Source organism: Leptinotarsa decemlineata, unplaced genomic scaffold, assembly GCF_025532065.1.
Source record: "Leptinotarsa decemlineata unplaced genomic scaffold, Ldec_3_MD MMD2_tig00001064_RagTag_RagTag, whole genome shotgun sequence".
NCBI classification, from domain to species: Eukaryota; Metazoa; Arthropoda; class Insecta; order Coleoptera; family Chrysomelidae; genus Leptinotarsa; species Leptinotarsa decemlineata.
The window spans coordinates 14,457,684-14,480,828 of NW_027412558.1; the positions used below are offsets into that span (position 1 = coordinate 14,457,684).

Consider the following 23,145-nt stretch of genomic DNA (forward strand, 5'->3'; position numbering starts at 1 on the left):
ATTCAGAGTTATTGGCACAGCACTTCTTAGTTGTACTGATGTCCAGAGATGCTAAATCACAATGAAATGTTTTCTATCATAAATTTTCTGCATCAAATAACCCTACAGAAAAAAGTCCAATGGCGTCAAATCGGGTGATCGATGTAGCCAGTATCAATCCCAATCACTTCCTATAATGTCACCTCTGAACATTTGATTTATGCACTGCTTTAATGCAAAAGTTTGGTGTATTGGTGCGCGATCAAGCTGGGACCATAAGTATTGACTAGTAATAAGGTCCATAAGTCCTGTAATATATTCGATTATTAATTGAAAATATGGAAATCAAAATTTCTCCAACAGGACTGTTATACAAAATTTTTGAACAATAGCTCCAAGAACTGAACAGTATCTCAAATTTAAATTAAAAGTAGTTGTTTTGAGAGGGCTCTTTGTTCCAGTTTGTGCTGGAAATTTACTTCTTTGCGTGCTCTATACATCTGTGTATAGAGTTAATTTTTTGAAAAAGCAAAAAGTACCTAATTGAGAAAAGCAGAGTTTGAAGTTCGGTAAATGTTATTCTCTGTATTCATTTGTATAGATGTTATTCAATTTTTTCCAATTCCAAATTTATTCGATTAAAATATTCCCTGTTCCCTCCTCAAAGGTTTCATAGAGTTTTCAGATGTCATTTCTAATTGGATAATAAATAACCCCAATTGCAACTTTCGCTCATTTAACACAAATTTTCAATAAAATAGCACTCGTCAACTACTAGACTACTAAACTGTTTGCCGATGCTTAATGAAAATCCATAACTTATTCAAATAACACTTATTGTGAGATTTTCATAATAAAGCGCGGTTGTGGTTTGTAATCCAGTGAAAATCTCACAATGATGGGTTACTTAAATATAGTAGACTATTATCCTACCTAATAAGAACAAGCATATCACACGTAAATTCAGTACAAATTACGTTTGTTTCCTCGCTTTTGCCAGTTTCCTGCACGGTTTATAATTTTATATCGGTAATGAACCGCATAGTGTTGTTTTAGTGAAACGATATCGTCATTACCTCTTGGTGACATTGCGAAAATTGGACACGAGGCCCAGTCATTCATTCCATCGACTCGTCCCAGGGCGGCCATATTCCGATTACACTGCTGTTTAATGTAATATAACTGGATAACGGAGTGGAAATGATAGGCGGGGAACTCTTTTATACTCATATCGACACTGATGACAAGTTGAAAACGCCATTGAAATCATGAAAAGTTGTTGATATTTTTATCGATGAATTTTTAAGAACTGCTACTAATCATTTCATGTCGATGAGATGAAGGACCCGACACATTTTTTTCAAATCACTGAAAATGTAGATACAAATATAAGATAAATTATAAAAACAATAATACTGAAATATTCGGTAGAAGTAGGGGAGGGTGGGGCAAAACGGGTAGTCAGTTTTGGCTTGACTAGTGTCACTATCTGGCGGCTAGTGGCCGAACTGAGTCCTGTCGATGAGAAAGAAGCGAAAATTACAGCTACCGACTCCAAGCGCTCTTATTGTGTCTTGGGCCTAGTTTGTTTTTTCAAGCATTCTACTTAAATGTTTTTGCTTGTTTCTGACTGCGTTATTGGAGTTCTGGTGCTACATACACATCGTACATTGTATATACATAGTGAGAAATATATTGCCAATGAAAACTACAAATACAATAAAACCGGGTAGGTTAGATGGAATAGAACCGGATAGGTGAACCCATGAGGTCTACCGGTGCAGATAAACTTAACAATTACTTTACATTTGGGTAAATTGGTGGATGTAGCCGTTACAACGTGGAAGAAAATCATAATAAAGAAAAGAGAATTGAAACATTCTATTTTTTTACCACTTTCACTTGTAACTTTTTATTGTATAGGTTTCAAAATGTCCTTATAGGACGAAACTGTAGTGACGTTAGTTACAAATAAAAGTGGTAAAAAACATAGAAAGTTTCAATTCTTTTTTTTTTCTTTACATTTGGGTTTTGTAAGTGGACAACTTGACTTGTATGATTGTAATGTATAATTTTGTAAATTAAAAATTAAACACGTTTAAAAAAGTTGCTATTTATTTTTCCATACAACAACACAACTAGTGGTGTGGAACTGGGAGAATTCCTATTTTCTATTAAATAAATAATAAAAAAATTTAATTGAAGATTTTGAGATTTCAGAGTCAGGGTCCTTTTGGTAGATTACAACCATACCTTAATCAAAAATGCTCAACTCCAGAGATTTTGAAACCTTAGCTACCCGGTTTTACTCCACCACTTTTCCCTTGATGAAAAATAGTTGAAGACTATTAGTAGTGTAAAGTAGTATAAAACTATCAACAATAACAGAAATTAGAAACTTACAGTGTTACCCATTTATAATGGAAGCACCCTTTATAAAACATTTATTTTTCAACCGATTGTTGAACATGTTTTCAAATTTTATTGCTATATAATTTGAAAGTTTGAAAAATGCATTGAAACTATGTACAATTATTGCATCAAAATTTCTTTACTTATAACTTTTAATGAAGAACAGATTACAATGAAGGTACATGATGAATCGAAACATGCTGAATTCAGAATTTTGATGTAAGATCTGTTCAATGACTAATTTCCACCTTATTTTGACTTACATCATTTTAAAATTTCGTAATATCACCAATGTGAGATTTAAAAAATTGATATTTTTTTTCAATTTTCAACATTTGAAAATAATGAAAAATGGTTATGAAAACGAAGACTCATTCATTAAGTTTGGAGTTCTGGTAGGGAATAAATTTTTGATCTCTTCTTCACATTGCGAAGATTTGTTTATTGAGATCTTGGCATTAAAAACCTAACTTTAACTCCAAAATAATTCATGGTATTCATGAGTTAATGTTATACTTGTGTATTTTATGTGATCATACCTACTTTACTATTTGTATGTAATTTTGATTCTTCCTATACAGTTCTATTCGTCATTTGGGAAAACAAAGATTATTACAGAAAGTCAATTTTCAGGTTAATTGTTATGCTTTCTAAAAGTGGGATGAAAAAATTCCTTCGAAAATATCAGTCATTTTCTTGATAATTATCGCTAAGGGTTTGTCAAGTGGCAAGTACGAGGCTTCTTAATTTTTTAGTAAGGTCTTGTACCTCGAAGTTATGAAAATTTTCTTCAGCAATTTCGGATTTCGTAGCATAATATCTGATGCTATCTTTAAATGTAATGTTATTTTTGTCAAAAACACTTGTTATCGAAATACAAGGTGAACTACCTAATTGCCTTTCTAAGACTATAAAGCTGCTGCACCGTATATGAAAATGTATTGTAAGAAATCAATATTTCTATGAAATTTGAATTGTCGCTAATAACCCTCGAGGTTGATGCCACATTTAATGTAACTAAAAAAAAAAGGTAAATTATTTTTTTTATAGATATTGGTATGTAGGTTGTGTCAATTTGACTTGTACAATTTTGGGGGGAGTGGTGGCCTCTGTCTCCTCTTTACCCGCGCCTGGTTTGTGGTTTTAAGAGAATCAACAGCCATGTTCTCCAAGTTATTAGTGGAAACTCACACCTTGGTTTGTGCTGAATCTGTAAAAATGTTTTGAAGGTAATTTTTTCGTACACCCTCTCAATGAGTAAACAGAGTTGGGGTTAAATTCCCCGCCTACGATACGAGTATATGGTTTGCGGAATAGAGGACGGATAATTCCCAGTTCTACGTACACGAATAGGTATATGATTTGCGGGGGAGATCAATATCGGTTCTTTTCTCCTATTGATCATGATGGTAGGTAGGAGTCAGTGTACGTAGTTTTGTTAGAAGGTGACGAATACGGCACGATTGAAAAATAAGGGGAGGTTTGTTCGCAGATCAACAAGGGAGTGAAAGATTATATGCCGGATTATTTGTCACACCAGAGAAGTTTAGATTCGTGGCAGTTTCACAGAAAACCGATTCCTTTCGACTTATTCGAGGCGAACTGATATATTAATTTATGTTGATTCTAGGTTTCAAAAACGGATTTATTATATATGGTTCTGATCTTTGAATGTCTTACACACATTTGATTATAGATCTCTAGAGCTTTGTTTTTGGGATCGGATATTTCATTAGTTATAAGTATATAATAAGAAATATATTGTTTTCATTTAGATCAAAGGTCACTCGGGTATTGCCGGAAATGAAAAAGTAGGTGTGGCAGCGAAAGAAGCCACCTCTCTAGGATTGATAACTGATATCAGCTACCCGCAATATATAATCTCAGACGTTAGATATGAAACACGATTAAATTGGGGGAGACTCTGGAACGAATTCTCATCTATATCAAAAAATCATTCATTAATCCACCCACTATCCCTAAAAGTATCCCCCACATAGACAACTTATACTTTTCAAGATTTTACCCTACTACCATCACACGAATGAAAATGAACCATGGTAAGTTTCCTGCACATCTGCAAAAATAGGCATTGATGTGAATCCATTATGTGGCAAAATAAACTCCGGTTTGATGCCGGGGGGCAGGGGATGAAAAAATATCTGAGAAAGTATACAGATTATTTACCGTTGTATTCATAAGTTTTTTTTTTCAAACAGTTGATCTCTCTAATATTAGCGCGAGTTAGGACAATGTCAAGGTCTGTCCAAGTTTTTGAAGTCTCTGCAACCGATAGCGACTTATTTCATTCTAGTGTATGACAGAAATAATAGTATCACTTTTATAAAAGATTCCATAAACATGAGATGGAAAATAAGGCTTGTTGCTGCCCTACTGACCCATGTTCTCCCAGAATGTGTCATGTAGATACAAATATCACTTATCACTTCCCCAAAGCCAATGAATGTAATGTCTGTTATTCTAATAGGTGAAGAATCAGAATAAGTATTTCATTTTCTACGAATTAACATCAACTGGTCTACTTTAGCAATCGCTATTTTTTGGTCTGATGGTAGTTAAATTATGAAGTTTCCGAGAAAAGTTGAACATATTGAAAGCGTACAAAAAGCTTATGATGCAATGAGAGTATTATACAGGGTGTTCCTTAAACACATGCTAATATTTAAGGAAGTAGTTCTTAGACCCATTTTAAGGAAAAAACGTCCTATGAATGTATGTCCTAAACGCCTTAACTTTTGAGATACAGGGTGGCAAAGTTTTCAAAAATAATCAGTTTTTTAATAATAACTGAGATAATTTTGTAGACATCTTTGGCATATTTGGTACATATGTTCCATGCCTCAAGGCGCATTCTCTGATGTACAATTTACTTTATTTTCTCTGCCAGTGGCGTACGTTTCCAAATGTATATTTTTGGCGAAAAAAATACTACGCCACTGCTTTATTTCGAATAAAAAATCATTTTTAAAATCTCTATACATTTTTGAGCACATTTGATTTGCTGGGTTTTCTTTGTCCGACGCATGGTTTTCGCTCAAAAAACTAAAAATCGCTTTACTTAAGGATAAATTCCTTAAAAATCTGATGCGGTATCGTGCATCGACTGAAAGCAAACTAAGAGATCAAATTTGTTGCAAAATAATTGAGGATCTAAAAGGTATTTGTTTGTTGTCAGATGCACTGTTCTCAATTAAAATTATGTCATAACGCAGCACCGCTTAATAATTTTTGAAAACATAAATTTAGTTATCCTGGAATAAATGACTGCACCTCTTGGAAATATGGAGTTTGTCGATATGTGATTTCTTTTAAAGATTAAAAGCAGAAAAAACAGCGTACCCACCATAGCAATAAAAAACGAATTCTCTGTATGTACAAACGTCAGTAGCTAATATTGATGTTGGTTTAAAGTAAGGTGTTGGTGTTAAAAACTGTCACAGCGCGTTTTGATTGATTTTGAAGTGTTATTGAAGTTATTTTGGTAGTCCGCTGTTTTTCTGAATATCAGTAAATATGGTAAATTATACGAATGCGGAAATGGCGCAAATGCATTACATATATGGCCTTGCCGATGGTAATACAATAGAAGCCAGGCGCATTTATCAGGAAAGGTATCCTAATCGTGCCTTACCAGATAGCCGAACCTTTTCAAATATTCATCGTCGACTTGGGGAAACTGGTAGTTTCAAGAAAGGGACTCCGGAAGGTAGACCTCGTGAAGTAAGAACTCCTGAAATTGAGGAAGCGGTGCTTTGTCATCAAATTGTTTGGAGTATTTTGGTTGATTTTTTGTTATACCCATACCATATTTCAAGAGTGCAGGCATTACTCCCCAGAGATTTTCCACAGCGTGTGAACTTCAGTCAGTGGTATCTACAAAGTATTGCACTAAATCCGCAGTTTGAGACACAAATTTTGTTCACAGACGAAGCAAATTTTTCTCGGAATGCCATTCAAAATTTCCATAACAATCATGTGTGGGTTGAAGAAAATCCCCATGCAATAACCGAAACCCATTTCCAACACCAATTTTCGGTTAATGTATGGGCAGGAATTATAGGTGATCATCTAATAGGCCCATTTTTTCTACCAGGACGCCTTGATGGTCGTTCTTATTTACACTTTCTCGAAGAAGACTTACCTGGGTTATTGGAAGATGTGCCACTTGCGTTAAGGAATCGAATATGGTACATGCACGATGGCGCCCCTGCTCATTTCAGTGTAATTGTCCGAAATCATTTAAATACAGTTTATCCTAATCTTTGGATAGGTCGCGGAGGACCTCAACAATGACCAGCAAGATCCCCCGATCTCAACAGTTTAGATTTTTTTTATGGGGTCACCTTAAAACTCTTGTCTATAAAACTCCCGTTAATACTTTAGAAGATTTAAGAGAGCGAATAGTTGCCTCGTGTGAAACTATACGAAATACGCCGGGAATATTTGAACGGGTGCGTAATTCCATGCGTAGAAGGGCGGAAGCATGCATACTAAGTCCAGGTGGCCACTTCCAACAATTTTTATAATCAGTTTTGGTATTCTTACTAATTAACAAATTTGTGCTATTCGTTTAGACTTACTGTCACAAAATAAAATAAAACTCGTTTTTGTGAAAAATTTATTTTTTTGCAGATTATGTTTTCAAATATTATTAGGGAATTGGTAATGCGTTATGAAGCAATTTTCAGATTCTCATTCATTTTAGAATTAATCTAATTTCTTAATTTGCTTTCTGTCGATTTTTATTTTTTTGAGTGAAAATCATGCGTCGGACAAAGAAATACCAGGAGATCAAATTTTCTCAAAAATTAATGAGGATTTTAAAAATGATTTTATTTTGAAAAGAAAGCATTGGCGTAGTACTTTTTCCCCCAAAAAAATATTCAATGCGAAACTCGTAGGGATGCCACTGTTTGAAAAAATACAAATTTGTGTACATCAGAAAATGCACCTTGAGGCATGGAACATATGTACCAAATATGCCAAAGATGTCTACAAAATTGTCTCAGTTATTATTAAAAAACTGATTATTTTTGAAAACTTTGCCACCCTGTATCTCAAAAGTTAAGGCGTTTAGGACATACGTCCATAGGAAGTTTTTTTTTAAATGGGTCTAAGAATTACCTCCTTAAATATTAGCATGTGTTTAAGGAACACCCTGTATGTCCTCCTATAGAATGATTTTCTTCGAAAAAGTTTCAAATTCAACATCTACAACATCTACTGTCTCCCTAAAAAAGAACACAACTCAACCAGATTCTATTTTTTCATTCATTTTGTAGAATTGGAACTTTTTCCACGCCAGAACAAATACACTGTCTCCAAACGCGCCTTTCGCTAAACAAGTTGGCATCATCATAAGATGATGCTTTCGTTACTTCCGTTGGCATCATCGTGAGATGATGGTAACGGAAGCAACATGCATACTCAATTGGGATGGAACAACGTCTCTCACGAAGGAACCCTCCTTGAGGAACTATCGACAGATTTGGTTATCAAAATTGTTGGGAACGAAAATGCTACCTCACATATACTTACCGTTCCGATCTCAGTCTACTCCTTTGGAGTAGCTGTATTAACTCGGCGTAAATACCCGAAAAATGAGGCATCTCCATATGAGTTTGCATTCGAAGTCGTCCGTTCACGGTTATGTTTGCCCCGACAACAAAGAGGGCTGTACATTTGATTTTTGAGTATCTACATAATAGAATGATTTTGGTTCGAACTTGTAAAGTCATGAAAAGTTCGGATATCATTTTCTGCATAATCCGTGACTAAGAGGGAGAAGGAATTGGAGCGTTGGATTTAGTTAAACGAGCAATCTCAAACAGAATTAATCCTCCTAGCACTCTCCCGGAACTCACACTCGCGGCCCAAGAAGAATGGAACAGCATCCCAATGGATACCATTAAAGCCTTTATTGTTTCCATGCACAAGTGAGTTAACACCTTACCACAGAACAGAGGAGGACACACCGAATATAAATGCATTTTTGATTTCGCTCTTAAATGATTTTCTACCTCATTTCAGATTCTGGTAATCATGTTATTATGCACTATTTTCCCTTTATAATTTTTTCTTGTTTCTAGAGCGTGGAAAGCCAGTGCTCATCAAAGCACCCGATCGTTTATTTCTATTTAGTAATAAAAACGGAAAAACAGTATGAATGAAAAATAATGATAGGGAAAATATAAAAATGGAGAAAGAAGAGGAAAATGTGTTGAAGCTACTTTCTGCGTTTATTGGCCATTGGCCGTGATCTGCAGGTTTTTATCCACCGATTTTTTTTGGATGATAACCAATAATATTTTCCTAACTCGTTCCTCAGGTATTTCGCTAGGGTTGCCGGCGTTTTCGGTGTCTGATTCATCTCACGGAAGCCGCCGCCGGTTACCGCCCGCGGCTCGCATTTATCCCGTCACATACTCGCACACATCGAAAGAGACGAGGAGGCTCTGTAACATGGCGGATGGCGCTCATTAGCGAAGTTGGGCCGCAGTGCATCATCATCCGAGTGCGCTGTGTCGGGCCCATCGCGGCCCATTCTGTTCAGTTCCGCCGATACGGAGGCGGAGGACGAATGTCGTACGTAACGGGGTGAGAATTATTGTGCGCGCCAGCGTGAACGTTGTTAACCGGAGTTTGTGATTTCGCCACCGCGGTGGCTCGCCGAAGACGAGGAGTATCTTGCCGAGGTGGTCGGGAGGGTTATGCCATGGCCGTGCTCAGATCCGCTGCGGGTAAGGGCTGAGGTGTTCTATGTTGAAAATGTATTTAGTGTCAAGTATCGAAATCCACAGTATTTCATGTCCGAAATAGTTTTTCCACCAATTCTATAGTTCAGTTGTATATAGTATATATATCTTATATATAATATATATATAATATATATATATATATATATATATATATATTTTCCATATTCTCTGTTTCACTAATACCATCGTCATTTAAATCAATAATGAATTTATTTCCACCATTAATATGGAAGTGTCCAATCTCCATATAGTTTTTTCAACAAAAATTACTTTTTTTGTTTGCAGGCATGTTAGGCGTACACATTTTCTAACCATCAGTCCACGCTTTCGTAACTGTGTCATACAAAGTTTCGTCCAAATAGAAAATTTGCCGTTGTTTTTGTCTATATTCAGATATTTGTTTCAAGTTTTTGTTACGCAATTCCACTATTCGTTGAGAAAGGAATTTCAGTTAAATCTGATATTGCTTATAATAGTTTGTTTTCCTCGAAACCAAACTTGAGATGTAGATTCTCATATACATTGAAACATACTCTCTGTGTTTCAATATTCAAATGCATCCGAATCTTATTCACCGGTATCTCTTTTTCGAATTGTTCACCATCGCTATTGGAATCACTACACTGGAAAAAGTATCCGTTATTACTATTAGTACTTGTTCAAGAACGCCACATTTTAAACAGATAACAAATATTTCAAGTAATTCTAACTGCACCAATATCGAATTTCAACACTGAAATCGCGATCAGTTCCTGAACTGAACACGACGGCGATAACCATTCCCGCATTCCCTAATTTCCATTTGTCACCCTAACATGACTTCAAATTTAATTTTATGACTCTTTTATGACTCTTCAGCCTAAAGAGCAAGGATATGGTTTATTCATTCCCCTTATTGCTTTTTACTTTTTCCACTGTCAGGTCTTGTGTTTATTCTTGATCTTCATGTCGTTTCAAATGGATATTTCATGTAATTTTATATCATTACCACTTTGAGTCACAATTTAATTGTACGAATATTGTATATAAAGATAGCAAAATACTCGTCTAAATTGTATTCAAGAATGTGGCGAATATTCTGAATTCTCCAGTATAATTAACAAGATAAATAATGAAAAATGAAACAAGAAAATTATTTCGAGCCAAGAAAAAAATACAAACCAAAAATAGGTCATAATAACATGATTATCACAATCTGAAATGTAGAAGAAAACCATTTTAGACCAAAATCAAAAAAGCATTAATATTCGGTATGTCCTCCACTGTTCTGTAGTAAGGTATTAACTCGCCTGTGCATGGAAACAATAAGGGCGTCAATGGTATCCATTGGGATGTTGCTCCATTCTAGGAGGAGTTCCATTTCATTCATTTTGTAGAAGTCTTCAGAGTTTGCAGAAGTTGAGAACATCCACCCATTTTTTTTTGTTCACTGTGCCAAATGATTTTAAATGAGGGAAATGATATAGTTTGATTTTTTATGTTATTTTCCCACAGCCGCAACTTTGTTTCAAAGGCTTGAATGCATTTGAGTGCTCACTAGAACTAAATAAGCACCTAACTAACACTCTCTTGCTAGTCTAGGCCAAGGTCGTAGCCAGGGGGGGATTGAGGGGAATTGATCCCCGCCGAAAGTTCTACAAGCAACGGTCATCCAAAAATTATATCAAATACAACGATTGAGGGGGATTGATCCCCCCCCGAAAGTTTTACAAGCAACGGTCATCCAAAAATTATATCAAATACAACGATTGGCTTGTTTAAACATCACAGTATTCATGAGAACAATACCAACCGCGACAATGGAATTAATCACTAATCGTATTGCCGACTCTTTTGCCAAGGAACCGGCTGGACTAAGAATTTTAAGATCCAGTGGTACATACGGCCTGATGACTTCGACAATTGCGGAGCTAGCCAAACGTTACACCCATGCTCAATCCCTAAAGAGGTGGGATGAAATCAAAGGATACAATCTTGCCAGGATAACCCTGGTCGACCCTGGGAAGCTGGCGCCGAAGAAATATCTGGCGATGACCAGAAAAAGTCTACGCTTAACAGTAGGATTTTTGACTGGCCACTGTCAACTGAGAAGACACCTCCATAATATGGGGCTAGTGGACACATCTCTATGCAGGATGTGTGAACAGGAAGATGAAACTGTCAGGCATATCATATGCGAGTGCCCGAAGTTATCGTCAATAAGAGACTGTGTATTCGGCGAGTCTTGGCCTACACCTGCCGATATAAAGGAGATGTCTCCTCGTGACCTGTCCATCTTATTGGAAAAGACAGGATGGACGATGACCTAGGAGGACAACTCGGGAGGATGTACTATGGGTCACATGTGGCCTAGTGCGTGGGCCTACACTCACCCTCCCTACTCTACAGATACAGATGATACTATTGGAATTAAAAAATCCGTTAAAAATTTTATCAAGTCCTTGGCAAAACGAACCAAGTGTTTGAAAGAGAATATTGAAAAAACTTTCCCGAAATACAATGAAAAAATCTTACGGCAATGTGCGTACAAACTTTTAAAGATCTTGGCGACACTACCTGTTTCCACATGTACCTCTGAAAGGACTTTTTCTTCTCTGAAACGCCTCAAAATTTATTTTCAAAACTCCACAAGCCAGGAACGACTAAACGGTTTGTCAATCCACCGTAGAATTGACATCGACACCGAGGAGGTAATTGATTTGTTTGCTGCAAAGAAAGATAGAAAACTAATTATGATTTTGTAAAAAGTTGTTATTATTTCTGTAATGGTTTTCTAATGAATATACATTTTCATGTAACACCATTTTCTTTCTTTCGTTATTGTTATATTTCATGTTTTTCAACTGTTCCACCAAACCAAACCCCCCCAAAAATTGTTTTCTGGCTACGGCCTTGGTCTAGGCACGCGCTGCCCTTGAAATTACTTATAAATGTAGTGTGCGTATATAAAAATTTCGTAGAGAAATCAAGTGAAGTCTAAATGCTCTAAAGAACATGGATTCTTCTTTCTGTGACACATTGCGATCGCGGGCTGTAGTGATACGGCCAGGGGGTCGTATGCATATCTTTGACAAGACTGCCTCAATCCTTTCGAGTTTTGTTCCAAACGATAATATCTTGCTGCTAATTCGCGATGGTATACAAAGGATATCCTTTGACCGGTACAGTCGAAGTAAACGATATTGTGCATACTTAAACGCTAGTTGCACACACACCGACTTTGGACGGACAGTATAAAATCGGCCGATATTTTATTGGTAGCGGGTGCTTGCACACTCACCGGATTTTTATCAGTCAAACAATCAGTTGCTTTGTTGTCGTAATTAGCACGCACTACCAAAACGAAGTTAATGCGTAGTAACTACAATTTCACCGAGCATTCGAGACTGGAATGGTCGGTAAAAAACCGGTGAGTATGCAAGAGTGTATTTAGTCATGTACGCCACTACTTCCCGGTACTGCCGGCGATACAGTGGCAGTGGACGGCTGCTCACCGGTATTTTACCGGCGACGATCACCGGTAGGCATGTGTGCAAGGTCCCGTTCCCACAAGGGTTCACTATTGGAATTTGGACGACCGGTACAAAGTCGGCCGTCCAAAATCGGTGTGTGTGCAACTAGCGAAAGTTGTCTGCACTCTCAAAGGCCAAAGAAACCAATACATAAAAATGAACCGGCTGCGAAGTAGTCCACGTGGACAGTATAGAATAGGCGGTTCGTATTGGATACTTTTTACTAACCGAGTTTTATGATTGGCTAAAGAGTCATAAAATTAAATTTGAAGTCAGGTTATGGTGACGAATAGAATGCGAGGATGGTTATAAGAGTCGTGTTGTCAATGTTCAGTTCAGGAACTGATCGCGATTTAAGTGTTGAAATTCGATATTGATGCAGTTATGATTAGTTAAAATTTTGGTTTAAAATGTGGCGTCCTTGGACAAGTACTAATAGTAATAACGAGTGTGATAACAATGCAGAATTTTTCCTGTGTATTGATTCCAATAGCGCTGATGAACAATGCCAAAAAGAGATACCAGTGAATGAGATTTGAATGCATTTGAATATTGAAACACAGAGTATGTTTCAATGTATATAAGAATCTACATCTCAAGTTTGGTTTCGAGGGAAACAAACTATTACAAGCAACATAAGATTTGACCGAAATTACTTTCTCAACTGTACGTAAAATAGTCAAAAACAAACCTTATGATCGCAAGACGCGATGTGATACAGGATTACTAAAACATTTAGATGTTCATCTAATAAAATCATTGAAAAAAATAATTTCGACTGTTACAAAAGCAATGAGATTGCTACAACTGAAGTCATAAAGAAGAAATTGAATACTTCCGGCCATAACGTGAGCTGCTGTGACAAAACTCTTCAGAATTGTTTGAAGAAACTAGGACTTAGATTTAAAATACTAAACAAACGTCAAGCAGTTATGGAAAGCAGAAAAATAGTGGAATTGCGTAACAAATACTTAGAACAAATAACTAAATATAGACAAGAACAACGGCAAATTTTCTATTTGGACGAATCTTTGTATGACACCCACGACACAGTTACGAAAGAGTGGACTGATGGTTCGAGAATGTGTACGCCTAACATTCCTGCAATCAAAGGATCACGACTAATCATTGTGCATTGCGGAAGAAGTAGAGAATGGGTTCCGAATTCTTTGAAATTATGTGGAAAAAAAAAACTTGAGGCCTGCAATGTTGACTATCATAAGAACATGGAAGCTAATATTTTCGAACGTATTGGAAGGACAATATAACTTCGAAAATATTTACATCAAAAGTGATTCAATAGTATCGTCAGTACTGTTAGTCAATGAACCGTTTTAATTTCAGAAATCCGTTATTTTATAGAAAAAATCTTTACCTACACCAACCTCGTGAATATTTCAAGTCAATCTCGACAACCCACCTACCCTAAATTGTGTGTTCGCTATTGTGTATAGACCCGGACAATGCGGTCTTTGTAGAACCTCCATTATTCACCTGGCACAGGTTACACTCATTTTGTAGGGTTGTGAAATGATTGAGTTGCTACGACCCCCCTAGATGAAAGTGTCGTTTCGTTACCAAATAGTTATCCATGAAATACGTATTAATAATTTCAGTTACTACTTTGTAGAAACTGAAGGGGTGAATATTTTGAGATTTAATTTCGATACATTCATTTTTATTACGTATGTGTTTCTCCTCGATACAGTCATTAGACTTGTATTTTAACAACGTATTTATTTAAAAGCTGAACAAGTACCACATTTTCCATACGAAACGTATAGTGGCTGAATAATATTCAATACTGAACAAACACATTACTTGAATATAAAACAATTTGCAATAATGCGATAACTTATCATCAGTAAACATGGATTCCATGTATTTTTTCAAACCTCGGGAAAGGGGACATCAATATTTAAACATCATTACAGTAACTATTGGAATGTTTTGACAATTCTGTAAATGGGGGAGGTTTTATCAACGTTGGATTTTCGAATCGGCGTAGCCAAAAATACAATGGTATCTTGAGTTGAAATGTTTAGACTTCGAATACAAGTTATATAAATTAATGACAGGTTGCATTGAGACAACTGACATTTTGTATAGAAATTTTCACGGAATATGTTCGCAGTTTTAACGACAATTCTTTCAAAATACCTATTGTGTAAGTGTTGCCGAAAATAATAGTTTATTTGGAAAATACCAGACCGATAGTAAAACGCAAAGCAGTCTTCAATGTCGGTAATATTTATGTGAAATATAGGTTTTGCTAGAAAGAAAGAAAAGTGTTTGCCTACAAAGTTCTTCGTTGAAACGGTCTCCTCATGAAGTGAGATTAACTTGGAATGATGTGGATAAATGGTGTTATCTGTGCAGTTGTAAAGCAAGTCAACTTTGGCTCTAGTTTATTAGGAACTGTATAAACCTTTGGTATTTATTTCGAATTCTTTCATTCCTGATTTCTATAATATATAGTAAGATTAGATTGCTGATACATATAAATAAATACAGAAGCACATCTCTCTAAAAGATGTAGATGTAACAAGTAATATTTGAATGTTTGTGACTCTATTTATGACCCAGTTTGATATTTAAATCATTGAACCTAGATGCCGTCTACTCCGTTGTCCTTCCGAATAATATACACTCGAAGGGGCGATATTCTTGCATCCATATCGAATGTTGAATGGAGATATCAAAACATATATTTAATAAATTTATTTTATGCTCCTCCCGTGCAGGTTGAGAAGAATGTTTTTTTATGAAGGAAATTAGAGTTTTTATAGATCATGTTTGGCCTCATCAACATCGAGGGGTCCCAAGCTGAGATCATCCACAGGGAGGAACACTGGGTTAAGGGGAAGTGCAAAGAAGCTGCATATATGTTGTCCAACGACACATTCAGCCAAGCTAGCTTAGAGATACGCAACATATGAAAACTATTATTCAAGCGAATGGTCAACCTCCGCTAAATCGGTGTAGGGGAGAGACGGAAGAGGGGATAGGTGAAAGCGTTCGAATGACCTATAAATAGTCATCTCTTGTCCAGTCCAGTTAGACAGCTGTCAAGTTGACAAGTAGACTAATTTTCGTTGTGCTAATTTCGAAGTGTAGCATCTATCTTTCGAGATGAGGCAAGTTATAGAAACAATTTTCAATTTTACGAAAGTTCGTAAAAAGCCAAAAGAAGCAGGTCTGGCTATAATATCAATTATTATAGATTACTATGATATAAGTAGTACCGAACTAGTGGAAGCTTATAAATTATTTGCAAAAAGAATGGACTTGAATTTGAGAAACAAACAATCTCAAATTCATCACCTTATCGACTCCGACTTTGACATCATCGATCTGGACAGCTACGATATTATGTTGAGCGAAGAAAGTCAAACGGCAAAGGCCCCAGAAAAGAGAAAAAAGAGCCAAAAACGGCTCAACAAAGCAAACAGATAAAACCCAGTTTTTCCCAGACTATATGGACCAATAAGCCGAAATCAAATAAAACCACGCCCGCCTTACCACAAAAGCCGGGCGTGGCACTGGAAGATCAAATTCAAAAGCCCACTCAGAAAACTGAGCCGGCAAATATAGAAGAAACAGAAGTCCCGCCACCTGACTCAATGGAAGTAGGCGACGAAGAACTAGTAACAGACGCCTCGAAAAATGAGCGAGCAGGAACACAAAAAAGCGGATAAGCCTCCACCCATAACAATCCGCGCAAAAGAAAAGTGGAAAGCCTTTAACACGATTGCTGCTGCGCAAAACATCTGCATATTGCGGGCACACAACAGATGGAATTAAAGCCCACCTTAAAAATACAGATGATTATAGGATAATTACTCGGATCCTCGATCAAGAGAAAATACCCTACCACACCTATACAATGAAGAGCGAAAAACCACTCAGAGTAGTTTTTCGCAGGGTCCCAGAATCCATAGAGTGCGACTGAACTCCAGGGCGAAGGATTTGGGATCCTTTCCGTAGCCTGCCTGAGTAAAGCTAACAAGGTACCGATACCGTTCGTGCTTGTTTTAGTTCCAAGGAGCCAAAACAAAATATACGAGATCACCGAAATTCAAAACGTCCATGTAACCGCCGAAACACAGAAGCCGAGAAACCGAGCAGGGCAATGTTACACATGCCAAAAGTTCCGTCACACGCAACGCAACTGTAAAGCAGTTCCACCCTGCGTCAGATGTGCCGTACGGCACATGACCAAGGAATGCAAAAGACCTAAAAACTCGCCCTTGCGATGCTTCAACTGCAAGGGAGAACCCCCAGCGATCTTCCATGAGTGCCCAGAACGCCCTGAAAATAAAAGGGCCTCAGATAGGCCGAACGAAAACAGACAGACCACAAACCCAACGCCTGTCAGTAAAAACTCAATCAGGAGCGACGTCTCGTATGCGAGGGCCGTCTCATCGTCAGAGAACGCCTGCAGCTCTCCCGAAGGTCTCCCAACGGCCTTAGGGCAGCTGCAGGCGCTTCTAGTGAAGTTTCCGGTACTGCAATCCATGCTTGCTGGAAAATAAAACAAGAAACAGTGCCTAAACGGCCGCAAAGCCAAAGAAGTACGCTGCGACTACACACAAAGCAAAGAGCCAAAAGAAGACGACAGAGGACCATGCATCCCCTGCCGCCCCGCCACAGGAACCCAAGAAAAACTCGAAACAGCCGAAAGGATAAGGGGCCCTAGGCCCATAAATCTGACTTAAACAAGATAACGAATAAATAGTCCAGTTGTCACACGAAGACGATAGTGGATACTAACAATCGAATCGTCGTGAAGTACCTTGGTTTGACATTTTTTTTTAAATTCCCATTTTTAATTGTTCAACTTTTAATTTTTTACTGCTCATTTTTATTCTATTGCAATTTCATTTGACGTTTTGTTGCTCAATATAATTATTATTTTTACCTATTTTAATTTTTTAAATTTTATTTGTTCTATCAGAGATTTCAAATCATATTAGACAATGGAAGTCCGAACTAGTAAAATTCATCATGAAACATTGTCAACCCCTTGCAAACAACCGCACACTTTTTAGTTCATCCCGATAAGTGACTGCTTGAATTCAAATCATTTTTCACGAAAAGAAAGGTTTTATTTGGCAGTAACTTATCATTTAATGATGTTGACTATCAAAAAAAGAACATAGAAATTATATAGATACTTAACCTTTCGGAGGCTAAAATCTGCCTCCGTCTTCAGAATTAGGAAAATCTATCATTATTCGCAGTTTTTTCTTCGCTGATTCACTTTATTTCTGATCTTCCTGGACAAATGTCAAAGGATTTTTGAAATATTGAATATGTCGATGTGAGTAGCTGACTTCTGAAACATTCAATGTAGTACAAGATGTTCTCTGATATTAATTTGTTGCAATTTCACCACTATCCATATTTTTCTTCAAGACAGGTGGCCAGACACGATCCATTTCTAAGGAGCTGTTTAAAAAATCTGTTTTAAAATCTGTTCTTTCGTTAACCAGCTGTCGCGCCCCTACGAACGACAACCCTCAGAAGTAGAAACTTGTGCGAGCTAAGGATTAACGAGGTCTTACCTTTTAACGTGTGATTCCTAACACGGGTTGGACGATAGCAAGTGAAAATCGATCGTTTCTTCAGCGATTCAAATCCAATGTGAATAGCTACTTTCGCACAGACGCCGCTTTCACAGCGTCTTAAAGATTTTCCTGTAGTTCTTGTGTTCTGTCTTTAAAAAATGCATGATTTTATCCTTACTTCTGTGTTGTATGTATGAGCATAGATCTCAGTGTATTTTTTGTTTGGTAAGAAGTTCTAACATTTTATCTATTTCTAATTCGTCTTATCTTTTCAGATAATCCCGGGATGTAAGGTATAACCTCAGTTGTGTGATGTTTCAGTTGATAGGGCGGTAGCGAAAAGAAAAACCAGGGGGGGAGGGAATCCAAATTTTCCCAACATCACCAGTAAAGTTTCCCAACTTTCGAAGAAATGAAAGCCGAGGGATTAGTTACTAATATAATATATTAATGTTCCTACTTAGCTATCCAAAGATTGGCTGAATGCTTATATGCCCGTTAGGGTATGCACAAACAAAAATAAATTTTGGTGATTATAAAAATAATAATAGGAATTATTCTACTTTGGACCAAGGTCCTTGGTCTTCCACCATATCCACCATGTATAGGAATATTCAATACAAATGAACACTTGAATAATATTGTGCTTATTGTTTTCTACTATTATTTTTTCTATCTTCACGGCCCGAAATTTCCCAACTTTTCCAAGTCGAAAAAACAGCGAAAAGTTGGGAATTTTATAAAATTGTCACTTCAGAATTTGTGGACTGTTCAGGACTGTTTTCTTACTTGGGAGAAATTAAACTTTTTTGAAGATTTCAAACAACTCAGAATTCTCTTCAAGTTATGCATGTTGGGAAATCCCAACCTTTTCCTGGTTCTTTCTCTCTCCTTATTACCTCTTCTTTTCTTTTCTCTCATTTTTATTCATTTTCTTGCTATTATTTTTTTCTATCTTCATGGCCCAAAATTTTCCAACTTTTTCCCAAGGCGAAAAAGCAGGGGGGAGGCTCCCCCCCATGGCGACGGCCCTAGCTGTTGAGCTTATAATTGTTGAGTTGACGGTGGTTGAATGTGTGATGCTGTTTGTAGAATCACTTGATTTTTATTTCTCTGTTTCTTCCATTGCAGTTTTTATATTTTTTCAAATTGTGTAAGGTGAAAATACTCAAAGAAAGTCGATGAAAACTTCATTATTCTACCATAAATAAGTTCACAAACCACAAATCTTTACATATTCAATAATATCCGGTAAACGCTACATGTTTAATGTATATTTTCTCCTCCGACAAATTCCTCGAGAATCAATATTACCTTTTAGTAGTTTTAGAATGCATGTGCGGAATTCTAGAATTGTCTGACGGTTTGTTTCCATCTGCGGTTGTATCTGGAGAACGTGACGAGTTTTTGCATCGATCTTGCCGTCCTTTTCTTCGTCTCGTTACCAGAAGAATTTGCCGATGCGCAACTAAATTGGTCCCGGTGTCGCTAAGGTTTTATTTGTATTCACGATACGTCGAGTTGTGATCAATTTTTCGAGTAGAGGGTGAGTTTATCGTTAAGACGGTAAATGAATTCCGTTTTCAGCAATCTTTCTGGCACTCCTCAAACTGAACTGGTCATCCTGTTGTCTGTCTCTTTATACGGTCAGAGCGTCTTAACTCAGGTATTTCAGGTACTTTGGGTAAATTTGCCTGTATTTGTTCTGCTTCAGGTACTCTTCTTCGTGTTAGATCTTCTCTAGGAATGTGTATGGTTTTGTTTAATATATTGAATGTGAGATCTTGTTGTGTTTTGATTTGTACTTGTTCCTCGATAAGTGATTTATGACTGTTGAATTTATGGATGTTCAAGTTTTTCCAAATGTCCATGCGGTTTCCCTTGTATTTGTTTTATTAGTTTTATGTTCTCTGGTGAGGGGAAAATATGTTTGTTTTGTATGGCGTGTGTTGCAAGGTTTGATTTATATACTGTTGGATTCATGTATGCCTTTTTGTGCTCATTGTACCTTTGGATCAGTTTTTTCTTGGTTTGGCCGATATAGAATTTGGTGCAGTCTGAGCATTGTATACTGTATATCCCGTTTTGGTCTTTGTCTCCTTCTTTTTCATAGTTGTTTATTTTTTGTGTTATCTTCGTGTTCGGCTTGTATGTGATGTTGATGTTCAGTGGTTTGAAGATGTTTGTTAGTTTTTTGGTTTGGTGTCCTACGTACGTAAATGCTGTCCATCGTTGTGTTGTGTTTTTGTTTGATTCTGTTTTCCAGTTTATCTATTGTCTTTTGGGTGTATCCGTTTTCGTTCGCTATTTGGTATATGATTTTCCGTTCTTTGTTTCGGGCTTCATTGCTGAGTGGTATCCTTAACATTCTATATATGAATGCGTTATAGGCAGCCATTTTGTGTGATGGTGGATGGTTTGAACTTGCGGGTATGGTGGAGCTTGTTTGTGTAGGTTTCCTGTATATTGCCATTTGAAATTGTGTTTTGTTGTGGTTATATCTTATGGTTAGGTCCAGGTAGTTAAGTTTTGAGTTGTGTTCTTCCTCAATGCTGAAACATAGTTTTTGATTTATTTCGTTAACTTCTTTTGTTATTTGTTCTACTCTTATTCCATTGTTTTGTGATATGTACAGTCCAATAAATTACTGTTCATGTATCAGATTCATTTAATACTTGTATTTCAATAAAGCCTGAAATTTAACCAATTTTTTTTCAAAACAGGCACTTTAAGCACTTTTTTCAATCACAACACGCGTTCACCTATCACCAGAAATGCAATATTGTTCTAGACGCTCGTTTCACCAACCAAGTTGACGTCTTCAGGAGATGAAGTAATGTCTTCATAAAAAAACTGATTAATACAGTTGATTTTCTCTATAGAGAGTTCTACAAAAACCGCGACATGTGTTTCGCTATACAATAGCTTCCTCAAGCGTAAACTAAAAGTTACTTCTAAATTATAGTCGAAGTAATCTTTAATGTGAACACTTAAAGCTATCGGCGCCCTCAAAGGTCAATATAAAACCAGTACAAAGAGATAAAGCCGCTGCCAGCTAGTCCAGGTGAACTGAAGAATTGGCGGTTCGTATTGGATGATTTTCACTAACCTAGTTTTATGATTGGCTGAAGAGTCATAAAACTAAATTTTGAAGTCATGTTACGGTGACGAATAGAATGCGAGCCGTCGTGTTGTCAGTGTTCAGTTCAGGAACTGATCGCGATTTGAGTGTTGAAACTCGATATTGGTGCAGTTATAATAATTACTTAAAGTTTTCATTTGAATGCGAATAGTGTATTAGTTCTTGACAACGATTCTTCACTCGCGACAGCTCATCAAAGTACCTAATAAAAATTCGAGGAAAGATGAAATATAAAGTTTTTTAATGGATAACAATTTGCATTTTGAAGATAACTATACCAAAAACCAACTACTTGAAGTTTAACAGACAAAAACATTTGAAAAAGTGTATGCCCTTGAGAGTATTGTTGAAAAGTATGGACCCACCATACTGAGATATATATATATATATATATATATATATATATATATATATATATATATATATATATATATATATATATATATATATATATATATATATATATATATATATATATATATATATATATATATATATATATTGATTGATGCAACTAATTTTCCTTTATTTTGAGTATTTCAATATTAAATTCTACAAAAAGGATTTGAAGCTTCATATCTACTATTAATTATCTGCGAGCGCTTTCGACAGTTGATAGTACTGTCATCTTCTAGGCACTCCTCAAACTGTAGTTTGAGGAGTGCCTAGAAGATGATATATATATATATATATATATATATATATATATATATATATATATATATATAGGTATATATATATATATATATATATATATATATATATATATATATATATATATATATATATATATAATATAGTTATTGTGATTCTTATATAATCAGAAATTATTATTGAATAACACAATTATGGGGAACTATTGGAAGAACCTAACTTCCAATAGTACTATATCGCACTATATCGTTTACTTGAACTATACAACTATTTTATACCTTCTCTAACATATTACCTACTTGTCTAATTAATGAATCTAACATTAACTATATGAATTTTTTTTTTCCAAAGTACCGTAAGTATACTTAATTATTTTTACCTGGAAATAAACAGGTTCAATAACGGCGATCTATTCAGTTCAGTTTAATCGTTCGTGGGACATTTATTTCTTTGTGAATTTGTATATTTCAATACTCTCCAACAGATTTAGTTTTGAACCTTTCTTCTGGGAGAGGAGGGGCTTGAATTCATGGTTGAACTCATGTCCCTCTGTGATTAAATGAGTGGAATATGTGGAATTTATTTCTCCATTCTGGAAACTATTTTTATGTTCCTTTATGCGGGCTTTGAACATTCTTCCAGTTTGACCTATATAAAGCATTGGACACCACCCACATGATAATTTATACACGATTTTTCTGAAGTTGTTAGTTTTGAAAGCAATATTTTTACCTTTGTTGTGTAGAAAATCTAAAATATTTGTAGTGGGTTGGCCTAAGCAGGTTGAGGTTCTATAACTTTTATCCTCTTCTCTTCGAATTGCTTGACGGGAGATGGAGAAGTTTTTTCATCCCCTGAAGACGTTGGTAGGGAGATGAAGAAACATTTTCATCTGCTGAAGATTTCAGCTTGATTAGTGAAACGCGCGTTGAGAAAAGTGATTGGTGATTGGGAAAGTTGCTTGTTTTGAATTTATTCTACGTCTACGCCATCGGTTCCAGTTTTACTGTTTACCATTTTTTGATATTTGGGCATTCTGACTTGTCCATTTCTTCTAAGACTGGAAAGTTCTGGGCATCATATGCTTATTGCTTTTT

The 23,145-nt window shown here is 36.2% G+C and overlaps 1 protein-coding gene across 13 annotated transcripts in view; it reads left to right on the forward strand.

Moving 5' to 3' along the window:
* Positions 1-23,145, forward strand: part of Tlk (Tousled-like kinase) — a 298,447-nt gene that overhangs the window by 90,272 nt on the left and 185,030 nt on the right. For 2 of the 13 annotated variants that reach the window (XM_074175736.1, XM_074175738.1), the window contains exon 1: positions 9,113-9,152. The exons of the other annotated variants lie outside the window; for them this stretch is intronic. In XM_074175736.1, coding sequence (XP_074031837.1) covers positions 9,128-9,152 — 25 coding nt within the window. In that variant the 5' untranslated portion in view covers positions 9,113-9,127. Of the gene's footprint in view, positions 1-9,112; positions 9,153-23,145 lie in introns of those variants that run through there. 13 annotated transcript variants of the gene reach the window in all.